This window comes from Dermacentor albipictus, chromosome 2 (assembly GCF_038994185.2).
Source record: "Dermacentor albipictus isolate Rhodes 1998 colony chromosome 2, USDA_Dalb.pri_finalv2, whole genome shotgun sequence".
Lineage (NCBI taxonomy): Eukaryota > Metazoa > Arthropoda > Arachnida > Ixodida > Ixodidae > Dermacentor > Dermacentor albipictus.
In genome coordinates, this window is record NC_091822.1 from 81,344,989 (window position 1) to 81,357,122 (window position 12,134).

The following is a 12,134-nucleotide window of genomic DNA, read 5'->3' on the forward strand; positions in this document are numbered from 1 at the left end:
CTGCAGGCTAAAATGAACAGTACGGCCCACTCTTAAAGGGAATGCCATAATTAGTCTTCATTGCAATATAACTTAGGCGAATCATCAAATTCACAGTAAACAGTGCTCACTGTGAGGCGTTAGGTAGACCGTTAATAATAATAATAATAATAATAATAATAATAATAATAATAATAATAATAATAATAATAATAATAATAATAATAATATTATTATTATTATTATTATTATTATTATTATTATTATTATTATTACGCTTCGGACGTCTTTGTGTCAGAATTGAACTCTAATCAGTCACAGAATACTAAACTGGTGCAGCCTTCAACAGCGGGCCCTACCTGCAACCTACACTCTACGCATCGTACTGTACTGCACAGCACGTAGTGTACGTACTGTCAGTACTTGTTCTTCAAATACAGCAGGCGCTCAAGGCCTGCAACGGGAATGAAGACTCAAACCCACTGCGATGTCCTTGAGCGTGTAATGTGCAATGTATCGCCAGCAAAACGCAATGTATTCTTTTTAGTTTATATACGTAGCTCTAAAGGAAGTGGAGAAAAAACTCAGCATGACGAGCCCATACCTTTCAATAATCGAGGCAAGCATCAAGTAACAGTAAGTTTGTTAACTACATGGGAAGAAACGTGCATAAGAGATTGCTAAAAGGAACACATGAAATGGTGGAAAATTTCATTGCACAGACTGCGCACAGGACAAAGAAAACAGTGTGAATAAACAATAAATCAAACCTTGTTTAAAAGACACTGTGGACGCTGGCAGGACAAAGCACGCTTACTCAGCAGAAGAAAAAACAAAAACAATACCGAAACACTCGCTTTACGAAAGACATGTTTCTGTAAGAATAAATAAATAAATAAATAAATAAATAAATAAATAAATAAATAAATAAATAAATAAATAAATAAATGCTTAACTGACACCACATACTGCGTCGTTATCAGTGAAATGGATAAATCTCGCGTTTCAGCCATCGCTACACGTGGTGACGAACTTCCTCCGACCTGCGCTTCTACTTGCGGGACGTCCTTGCTTGGCAGCTTTCGGCGGTGTGGCATCCCTGCCGACTCGGTGCAGAAGAGTCGCCCCGAGTCGCGGCAGCTGATGTAAGCGAAGAGCAGCAGCACGTATGCAGCCAGCAGGCACAGCTCTGTGCCCACCGCGGCCGGGTTCAGCTCGAACGGGCTCCACGACACGGACGGAGCCTCCTCCTTGAGCGCTGCGAGGCACCGAGCCGCAGGTTGTGTACACGCCGGTGGAGCGCACGGAGATGGGAAGGCGCGCCGCAATAGCGATTAAAACGATTCCCGTGGAAACGATAGTTGGTCGCCAACTTGCTTGCAGGAGAATGATTTCCTAGGTTAATACGCCGCTGCTGACTTCACTACTTCGAGTTTCCACTTGATCAGGTGTCGCGCCATCGGCTGGACACCCGATTAATTCAAATGATTCAGCAGCGTCTCCTCTCTAGAGGTGGTCAGGTGGTCCTGACCAAACTTCCCTGGTAGCGCAATTTTCTATTTGACTACCAAGTTTCATTTTCGAGGAACTTCGGGCTTTAGCATTCTGCTACAAACGCGTAATTACAGGTGTTTTTTTGTCGCGCTTGCATGCAGTAAAGTTTACTGTCGAGTTTACTTATATATATGCATTCGTATCCGTAGTATGCACTAGAGAGAATACTATAAAATAGATAATCAATTGATTTTATAAAATTACACCTGTCTTCAAAGGCGCAGGCGGCAAGGTCACGAATCGATCGACTGTTTTTGCGATGTACAGCACGGTTGCTGATTTTATTGCACTTAAGCAAGTTGAAGCTCGATAAACGAAAATCGTTTAAACGGAAATTCCGGTTAAACTGAACAACATGCCCTTGATTGGTTGGTTTTATATTGAAACAATGTAAGATAAGATATCCTACAAGTCGAACTGCATAATAACGCTCTAAAAGATTTTTTTTTTTCATAAAATGCCAAGATTTCATTTTCTCGCAACACCTGTATTCTGTGACGAAACTACAGTTCTTCTGGACGCGTAGCGTGTGCCACACATCCAGCGTCTCTCTTTTTTTTTTGACGTGTTCTATAGCGACGCTTCCGCCCTGTATGTTGGCGCCAACGAAATTGACAATAATCGTGGGAAAGACTGGCCCTTTTGGAAGAATTACAAAAAAAGAGTTTTTTTTTGGGGGGGGGGGCAGGGGTCACGGAAACCTCAACAACAGCCCTTTAAATGACTGCCAGTAGTTATTAGATCCCCCGGTGCTAGTACTAGCTGTGACCGAGTGGAGTGCGCTACGTGCGTGCAAATTAACGAACGCATAGTGTAGTACGTCGCGTTCAACGCGACGTAGTAAGCGTTTAACGCTTGATATGGTTATGATACAACGAACTCTCAGAGACCGGCCGAGCAAGATATCTGCGGAAAGGAAGTCGAAGTGGGACATTTGCGCTTTGGAGGCGAGCTGGTTTTCATCTTCGTCGCTGGCTGCGCTGTGTCTGTATATACGGTCCATCGTCAGTAGTCTCTTTTGTCTGGGTCCTTCCACACATAACAATACGCTTCATCACATGACACGGTGGTATAGCGGCGCAGCAAACGTGAAATAACGCGGCATTGTGCAACTATTGAGTCCGAACGCATGTTTAGATCTGAAGCCAAATGAGTTAGGCCTACATTGTCTATACCCAAATGGCTTGGATTTCAATTTGACTTCAGCGAGCTCCTTAGCGCATAATGACAATTACGATGCGGCTGTACAGCGCGGCGCAAACGTTTTATTCTTTTATAATATTTTTTCAGAGGACTGAAAGCACTTGGTGGGGCGACTTGTGATATTGTCCGTAAAACTCGGAGGAATGATTGGAATTCGAGAGTCTCCAGAAGAAATAGGGAGAGTTAGAAGGCTTGCGTATCTACACTGGCCGTCGATAAACAAAGTGTTCGCACCGACCAGAAGAGGCACACTACTTTTTGCAACACTGTCGACAAGGCGTAGCCGTTACAATTTCTCGACATGTCGACTTGAGAAGGGCAGTGGGTGTAGGCGTTTTGAAGCTACTAATAAATCAGAAATACACCTAAATCACAAATCATACAAAAACACAACTTTCCGCCTGTGGAAGACGATCCCATATATTCTGCATGACACTTATGATGCTCTGCATATCGAACTACAGTGATGGCTGTCCCCTCGTCCACTTCTCGGGGAGTTTTGTGTATGTTGTCTAGATCTGGACCTCGCTTGGCACTAAAAAAAAATGAAAAATATTTATAAAGTTAGTTACTTGGTTCCACTCAGTCAAGTAAAATCAAGGCGCACTGCGCAGCACATAGTTCGCAGGTTTGGCAAAACGTTTAATAAATTGCATTATGGGGTTTTACGTGCCAGAACCACTTTCTCATTATGAGTCACGCCGTAGTGGAGGACGCCGGAAATTTCGACCACCTGGGGTTTTTAACGTGCACCTAAATCTAAGCACAACGGTGTTTTCGCATTTCGCCCCCATTGAAATCAGGCCGCCGTGGCCAGGATTCGATCCCGCGACCTCGTGCTCAGCAGCCCACCACCATAACCACTGAGCAACCACGGCGGGTGATGAATAAATAATACACTCTTCTGTAGCACCATAGCGTTACGGCGGACAAATGCTGCGATGACGGGGCAACTGCTTAAATAGACGCCAGAAGGAAATATTAAGTCGAGAAAGAATGAGAGAACTGGCTTCTGTAATAACAAATTCGTTATTCGTAACTATTGCGGAAGTTTTGTAATCGAGAAAGGGGGAAAAAAATTGGGGACACCTGTTTACGGCCGTGGTACCTCTCATGCTACTTCAGCACTCGCCGATTCACCGAGAGTGGCGGAGAGGGAGGTCACAGGAACATACGTCAACTCACTTTTTTTTGGCGAGGGCGATTCGAATTGAGGGAATCGCAGCAGGAGTTTCGGCTGTAATTCTTTTACGCAGCGATGTCACATAGTGGCATAAAGAAAACGATGATAGACTTCTATACTATACGAATAATCTGTCAATCTAACTCGGCTCCCTATCTTTGTTTAGTGTTCATTTAATGGCACGTGACTCATCACTTCCTTGGCGATTTATTTCAATGACCACAATATATACGCCTGTCAACACTAGATAAAAGGAGCAAGAAAACAACCGGAAACACAAACAGAGAACGTAACTGTCTATGAACGCGTGCATCAGCTGTCTATCTTTCGCATACGAAACTTGTTTTTCAATAAGTACGAGTGCGGGAGTGCTCACGCCATGACGGCCCTCTCTGATCTCGAATGTGTCTCTGATCTCCTGTGACTGCTGATCTCGATAAATATCTTGTATACGCGCAACGAAATGGCTGACATCCATATTTGATACGATAAACTTCCAAATGGCTGCCTGTTCTCGACGTCTGCAAGTTAGTAGGTTCACGCTGGCGATCCATAATACAACTTCCTGTTTAGCCAACGTACGACAAACCGCAGGCATCTCATACAACATCCCATCGATCTTAAAAAATTAAATTATGGGGTTTTACGTGCCAAAACCACTTTCTGATTATGAGGCATGGCGTAGTGGGGGACTCCGAAAATTTCGACCACGTGGGGTTCTTTAACATGCTCCTAAATCTAAGTACACGGGTGTTTTCGCATTTCGCCCCCATCGAAATGCGGCCGTCGTGGCTGGGTTTCAATCCCGTGACCTCGTGTTCAGCAGCCTATAGCACCATAGCCACTAAGCAACCATGGCGGGTACCACATCGATCTTGCACGAAGCAAAACGTCGCGAGCCATGATTTTCGTACGCGTAGCCTTTCGCACACTCATCAAGCAAGGCTCGGTAAGCCGTTGCTTACCGTTGCTTGCTCTCTGAAGCAACGGACATCCCATCGTAGCACTTGACGAGCGAGCAACGAGAAAAATAATGATGCTGCTGAAAGGCGCACCTATAATTTCGTCACGTGTGCACTTCTGCCTGCTTAGCTGAGCTGCGCGCGGTGGTACTGTCCGCGTGTCGCCAAACGCGAGCCGCACAGAACGCGAGCATGGCGCGCGCGCGCGAGCGGCCATCGTACGCCGCGACAGCTACAGCTCCTCCGTACCGGCGCAGCACATGTCCACGGGCAGCTTGAAGAGCCCGGCGAAGAAATCCTCGCGGTACGTGGTGCGGTAGTCGCGGGCGTCCCTGCACAGCGCGCGCAGCGCCGTGGTGTTCTCGACCGGCGTGGCGGCCATGTGCTCGCAGGTGAGCCGCACCCACTCGAGCACGATCACCTTGAGGACCGCCACGGGCACTGCGCACGGCGGCTGAGCGGTGCACAGCGGCCACGCGTCCTCGCTGCCGACCGTCGTCACCAACAACAGGCACGCCTCCATGCACAGCGAACCTGTTGTCTCCGAAACAATAAGTAATCATTAAGTAATATTATCGTGATAGCAATTATATCCGCACTCGAGGGGAGTTTTCGATGTCGGTATATGTATGCGATGCGTTTACCTACTCCGTATATGCAGGAAAGATGCTATACTGTTCAGCCCCACAAGTTGCTCAAACCAGGGCTCGTATTCTTGAGTGAATTATCTCTAAAAAGTTTTGAGGACTGCAGCGCGCTAACAAAAATAATTATCATCTCAATCGCGACATATGTCTTTTATCGTAAACATTCTCAGACCGTTAAAATGGGCAAAACAATGTTAGCGCTCGCAATCCGAAAGCGATGTAATTTCTCTGGCGCCGCTCTTTACGGGCACCGCAGTAGGGCCTGTGAACTGCCATTACAAACCCTACGCGGCGCGTTCGTACTTTCCGAGGTGCCAGAAACATTGGCACACCCACGTATCCGGGTTCAGTCGCACTCGCGTATATTTAGAACACCGTCCGAGCAGTTCAAGCTCAGCCCTGAACAGTGCTATCGGTGCCAGTGCTTCGCCCGTTCTTTATTTATGATTAAGCACGCGTGATGCTTGAACAATAGGGTGTATAGAATGCACAGTGCAAATCTTCCTACATATGTAAAATTTGTGGCAGAAATCTTCGCAGAGAGATACTTGTTGCAGCACGTCAAGACACATGCGTACAGACCAGACACACAGAACGAGCGCGGACTCTCAATTGAAGATTTTATTGGTAGACGACATGTATACGACATGATTCTGCGAAGACTGCCGAAAATTCCTAAAAAGAGAGCACTCAAGATAAAAATGCGATTTTTACAATTTGCATTCTCGGGAACGGCGGACATCACTAAACAGGTAAAGTTCTGCAATTATCTCGCTGATTAGTTATATACGCTTAACAATATACTTAATTACCGCAGTTACCAGGTTACTGACACTGTAACATTTGTAGCTACTGAGGCGGCGATCTTATACGACTTTCAAGTCGCGCAGGAGGTCCTTTTCCAGACTCTGTACTACGAGACAGCGCCTAGCTTTTCCGCTCGGAAACTGAAATACTATTTAGGAACCGAAGAAAAACCACGTGTATAAGAAACGTCAGCTGTTGACGCCTTCTGACGTGCCTCGGTTTGCGCCACGTCAGACGCATCACCTTTCTTATTCCGGCTTGGTGATTACCACTGGAGGCAAGCGCTTCCCTCACTACGTCATGGATTCGCCAGAACAAACCTTCGCACACTCCGTTCCATACGTAGCAGTCAACGCTGTGGAAGCTAAGAAGTTCGGTCAAGTTATCACTCCGCGCGTTCCGTCCACGCTTCGCTGCACGCCCAACAGCGTTCGCTCGTGCGAGCACGCACGGGTGGCTCCTCGCGACGGTTTGCAAATAAAAAAAATCCCAAAAGAGCAATAAAAAAATGGCTGTGGCTTAGCTAAGGTTAAGCCTAGGATGCGAAGCATACTAGCCTTTATTTTAGTTGTTGAAGCACTGTTTAGCCTGGTGAACTGCTGTTGCTTGGCTATATTTGGTTCGGCTAGACGAAGAAACAACTCATGCGTTACTCTGCTTCGCCTTCAAGAGTGGAACGCGACAGCGTTCCCGTCGACCCGCCAAGGGGTGTAAGACAATGGGCTACGGCGCAGCGACTATGCGCCCCGCATTGGACGCGGTGAGCGTCGAGCAACGCAGCGTTCGGCGCGGCAACGAAATGTGCGCCTGAGCAAGCGATGCACGAGAACAGCTCGTTTATAAGGCAACACCGCATTCACTAGAGGCGCTTTTGTACCGCTTTGAAGCATCGTACTCGTGGCTCAGTGGTAGCGTCTCCGTCTCACACTCCGGAGACCCTGGTTCGATTCCCACCCAGCCCATCTTGCAAGAGTTCAGCCAAAGCCACCTAGAAATTTCGTTGTCGCGCCGAACGCTGCGTTGCTCGACGCTATCCGCGTCCGATCAAAGCCACCTAGAAAATGTCTAGCAGAGGCAAGCGCGGCTGCTTATATACCGCCGCGACGCCGCGAGCGACGGCGCGAGTTGGAGCCCCGTTTCTCCTCTGTCGTGACGTCACGGTGTCACGTGGTATGGCATGGGGTCAAAGGTCATTGAAGGCAACACCGCCGCGCCTGAGGAGCTGGGTTGTGCTCTCGTAATATGCTTGGCATAATAAAAAGAGAATGATCTATAACACCGCATTACCATGGTTTCTAAGGGTTAAAACTTGTTTAATTCGATTACTGAGCCAGTATAAAGAGCACAAGTGCGGTCAAAAATCGTCGAACTATCCCAGTGTGAACGAAGCCATTAAAAAAAAATGAATAAAGACTCTAGCGTCCACAGCGTTGACTGCCATGTATGGAACGGAGTATAGTTGCTTGGCCACGCTTGCCTAGGGTATTGCTTGGCGGCGCGCGTGATATCGGGACGTTTCATTCCCCTTTATTTATAAAGCTAAATAATGAACTCTTCTGCTCTATAATTCTGTTTCCTTATTTTTTTTTCGCGCGCGCTGTCACTTCTAATAGAATGAAAATCGCGCCCTTTATTACCGTTTGGACAAACGTATAGCTTGCGAATGATATGTGCTGGCCAACCCTTCCCACTGCCGACGAAAGCCAAGGACACGCGCCACGAGCCGTAATCGTCAACAAGTCACAAAAGAAACACGGCTTGTCTCACGTGGCGCAGACCGCGACACGCCATAAGGCGTCAACAGCTGACGTTTCTTGTATACATTGTCAGTAGCCACGTACGTGCGCTAATTAAGTTATTTAGTGTGAATTCAGGTGTATTGAACTAATTAGCGAGAACATTAGAACGCTTAACCTGGTTCCAGATGTTCCCCGTTCCTGGTAATTAGGCTTGTAAAAAATAGCATTTTTATATCGAGTGCTCTATTTTGAATATTTGACAGCCTTCACAGAAACACCCGGTATAAGGCGATTGCAACACAAAACTTAAAAAATAGAAGGAATCTACGATCATAAACAGGAGGACTAAGGCCGAAAAGGAGGACAAAAAAGAAAACGGAGAAACAACAAATGCAGTACAATGTGTCATGTAGTGTGAGCGCGCGTGCTAAGTGAATACACATATTCCTTTTCCGAGAGTGAGACCGAAGCCTAGCTGACGCATACGTCCACTAGTCTTTTAATGAGCAACTCTTCGATGACTTCGCGAGTTGTTTGCCGCCTATGTTCAGAAAGAAGCTCTGTATGTACAAACAACCACTATATCCACATTAAAGTTTCCGGTTATAGTCCTATGGCACGCAACACCAACTGCGGCCTCTGGAATTACTTTTTTCATGTTCTGAACCATGGTTTCAATAAGCGATTCCCGTCCCGCAGTACTAAAGCCATATTTATTTGTTCGCAAGAAACAGCCCGAGTTTTTCAGATTTTCCCATGAATGCTATCTAGTTGGCCTATTGCATGTCTTCGGTTAAGTCTGCACCTTGCTAAACTGCGATCAATAAACACTGCTAAAAAAAAGAAATCTTTATGGCGTGCACCATACTAGGATCGGCGCACATTGTGGTGCTTTCATTTCTAATTTAACCCTCCTAAATTTATGGCGCCTATGGCAGAAAATGTTTGCTATGTGCAAGCCATTCCTTTCATACAAATGTGCCTACACAAAATGAAAGAGAAACTAATGACAGTGTCTTGAATCGAGCCTTCCTTTGAGAAGCATCTCTAAAGGGCCTGTAAGATAATATTTCCAAAATAAGTGTAGTTTTTAAATTGAATGTGCGGAAGAAAGCTTAAAGAATGTTTTCCTTCAAAGCCTTTTTGATAATTATAATTATGGCGCACGCATCTCTTACGTCTGCTTGACCTCACCCCGTAGTAAACCAAGCCTCCGTATACCGTCGGAGGCACACACGCAAAACATCGAAGTACTGCGCTCACAGCACCGTGCAATTTTAGAGGGCAGCTCTTAGGTGCCCATTTCTGCCTTTGGCGTCGGCCTCCCTCGGCAACGTTCCTTGGCGTAATTGAGCGAACGAGCACAGCGAAGGATGAAAGAGCGAACGCGGAGCGCTGCGGGGAATGAAAGACGGTGACAGCGAAGAGAGTGCGAGGATGCAAGCGGAGGTGGAAGGTATGGCGAAAGCGTGAGAAGAAAAGCGTAGTGTGCCGCGCAAGACGGGCTCTGTGGCGGCGACCGCTACAAGATGGCGCCAGAGTAGCGCGCCGTCGTCTGTTCACCGATGGCATGCGGCAAGCGCGTCCATCGAAATCATGTATGGAAACAAAGCACTGCGTGAGTGGAGGTCTGTCTGCGGCGGCTGCTGTGAATCGCGGCCACGCGTCACCTACGAGCTGCCTCTCGCGATCTCCCAATTAGCGAAGCAGTAGCGCCACACTGCTCCGCTTGCAGTGTGCCGGCCGCATGAGACAGATTGTCTGCGCCAGCCAAAATATCGCGAAATGAAAATACGCATAGAGCTGCGCTCCAATTTCGCACGTGGGAGTGTCGTAATAGTTGATGAATTTTTATCAATGCGCATCTACTATGTAGAAAGACTGGCAATCAAGTCGCGTCTGTTTTCTGAGTTGTGGCCCCGCCGGCGTTGCTATTTGTCAAGGTGTTCATTATCAATGATAGAGCGCTTCCACTGTCGACGTCATGGCGCCGTGTAGTGACGTTAACGCTGGTGACTGATGAGGGATGTCAACAGAGTGTTACTGAAGAACGAGGAGAAGAGGCTTTTCTTAATTTCAGGCACCGGGATTCGTCCCTAGGGTTTGACGTAAGCACGTGAGCGAAAGTGTACAGGACAAAGGTCATCCGGATAAAACTGAATATATTCGTAATTCAGGCACACAAACTGAAATTGACCAGTGCGTCCGAACATTAGCAATGAGAAATGAAGGCTCCCTTCCTTAATTTTAAGCGAAGTGAAGAAACAGGAAAGCAAATTAGTTTTATCTTGGAATCAATTGTTCATGTTTGTGCTCACTGGTGTACGTAATCACTGTGACATTTTCTGTGCGCAGCCCGATATGGCTCGCTAAGGGGCCTCTCAAATAATAGCGACAAGATTTCGTAGTGCCTTTCGGCGATGTTACCAAATGAATAGAGTGGAAACACCAAATACTCACCCACGACAGCGTATACGACCAACGTGATGGCGTAGGCTTTGCCAAGGCTGCAGGAGCAATAGGCGATCACGTAGGCTGACAGAATGGCGAGCATACCAAAGCAGCTGTAAACCAGGACTAGGGCCTCTGCGAGAGAGCACCACATTTTTTTTTTGGTAAACGCCATTTCAGCTCTTTTCCTAGTTATGACATAGTGAACCGCATCATTGCATTTGTGTAGATGGGTGCTCCCTGAAATATACTAATAAATCTCAGAATAGCTGAAAGCCGCCCCGCGCCCCAAACTCACAAATGAACACGCACGCCTATATCTTACACACACAGACACACGCACACGCACACGCACACACACACACACACACGCACACGCACACACACACGCACACACACACACACGCACGCACGCACGCACGCACACACACACACACACGAAAGAACGCACGCACGCACGCACTTTCTCTCTCTCTCTCTTTCCCTCTCTCTTACACTGCTACCACGCGACTACTTCCCCATTTCCGCCGAAGTCCTAGCCTCGTAGGGTTCTAGTTTATCCAGAATGTCAAATATGTGGGGTTGTTAGAAAAACGCTCGTTTCCTTTCGACTATGTGATTCATCTTCAAAGTACTTTTTCAAAAGGGTGAGACACTAAAAAATCGTGAAAGCTGAAGTTCTGAAGACCACCGGAGCTGCAAAACGTGTCCCTGGTGGATTTCTTACCTATCAGGGCCGCAAAAAAGAGTTCACTTCTAAGCGACCGCGTACTATAGCTGCAGGCCATGTGTTGTGCTCTGCTGCACAACCTCGTATTTTGCAATATAGCTGAGGAAGTATGAGAGCTTGTTACGCACCGTAGGAGGCCTTCTCGAGCTGGTAGTATAAGGCGAAAATCTTGGCCACGGGAATGGCCATGCACACCAGGATGAGGCCGTCGAAGCACGCGTTGGCCAGGCAGTGTAGCCAGCCCGGCATGCCGGTCATGAGCTGCAGTTGCATGAATCCGCTGCCGCTCTCGGCGCTGGGAAACGCCACGAACACCGCCACCGTCAGGGAGAGCGCCAGGGGTGCCAGCAGCGCCCACACGTGCATCATTTTGTTCACCGGCATCACGAGCCGCGTTATGGGGTCTTCGTGCATCATCAGCTCATAGGATTCGGCACCACCGAAGCCTATCTCGCCCGAGCTGGTGCTGCTGCTTCTACGGACTCGACCCTGGGGCACCACCTGTGGAGATCGGCGCGTTGGCAGACGTCAGTTTAAGAGTTGGAGCTCCTGCTGCAACTCGCTATGTTTTCATAAGCGGTAATTATGCGAGCAGGTTCGCCGTGCTGGGTGTGGCTGCAGCGGCACCGAAGTCATCAGGGAGCTCTAGATTAGGGCACGCAAGACGCACCCCAAGTTTTGGGGTCCGCAGACTCTATCGTGGGCCCTACGGGCGTTGTCGTGCTCACTTTGTTATTTGTTTGTAATTTCGAAAGCATTAAACGGCTCGTGAGGCGGAAAATCGAGGGTTGGCGGCGTGACCACACGATGGTCCAAAAAAAGCTGCGAACCTTCGACCATTGGTGGGAATCGAACCCACAACCTTTCGTGCTATTTAAG

The 12,134-nt window shown here is 47.6% G+C and overlaps 1 protein-coding gene and 1 long non-coding RNA gene across 5 annotated transcripts in view; one reads left to right on the top strand and one right to left on the bottom strand.

Moving 5' to 3' along the window:
- The window catches only part of LOC135896070 (phospholipid-transporting ATPase ABCA3-like), a 142,261-nt gene that overhangs the window by 35,598 nt on the left and 94,529 nt on the right, over positions 1-12,134 (bottom strand). For 2 of the 4 annotated variants that reach the window (XR_011512057.1, XM_065424403.1), the window contains exons 18-21: positions 11,384-11,756; positions 10,535-10,660; positions 5,131-5,415; positions 1,023-1,237 (exon numbers count right to left, since the gene is read on the bottom strand). Coding sequence is in view for 1 of the 4 variants with exons in the window: in XM_065424403.1 (XP_065280475.1) it covers positions 1,023-1,237; positions 5,131-5,415; positions 10,535-10,660; positions 11,384-11,756 (999 nt within the window). In the remaining 3 variants the exon portion in view is untranslated. Of the gene's footprint in view, positions 1-1,022; positions 1,238-5,130; positions 5,423-10,534; positions 10,661-11,383; positions 11,757-12,134 lie in introns of all 4 variants that reach the window. The other 2 variants (XR_011512055.1, XR_011512056.1) reach the window with 1 other exon arrangement.
- Positions 5,315-12,134, top strand: part of LOC135896071 (uncharacterized) — a 53,299-nt gene continuing 46,479 nt past the window's right edge. Inside the window, exon 1 of the long non-coding RNA XR_010562580.1 lies at positions 5,315-5,436. This is a non-coding gene — a long non-coding RNA (uncharacterized lncRNA). The remainder of the gene's footprint in view (positions 5,437-12,134) is intronic.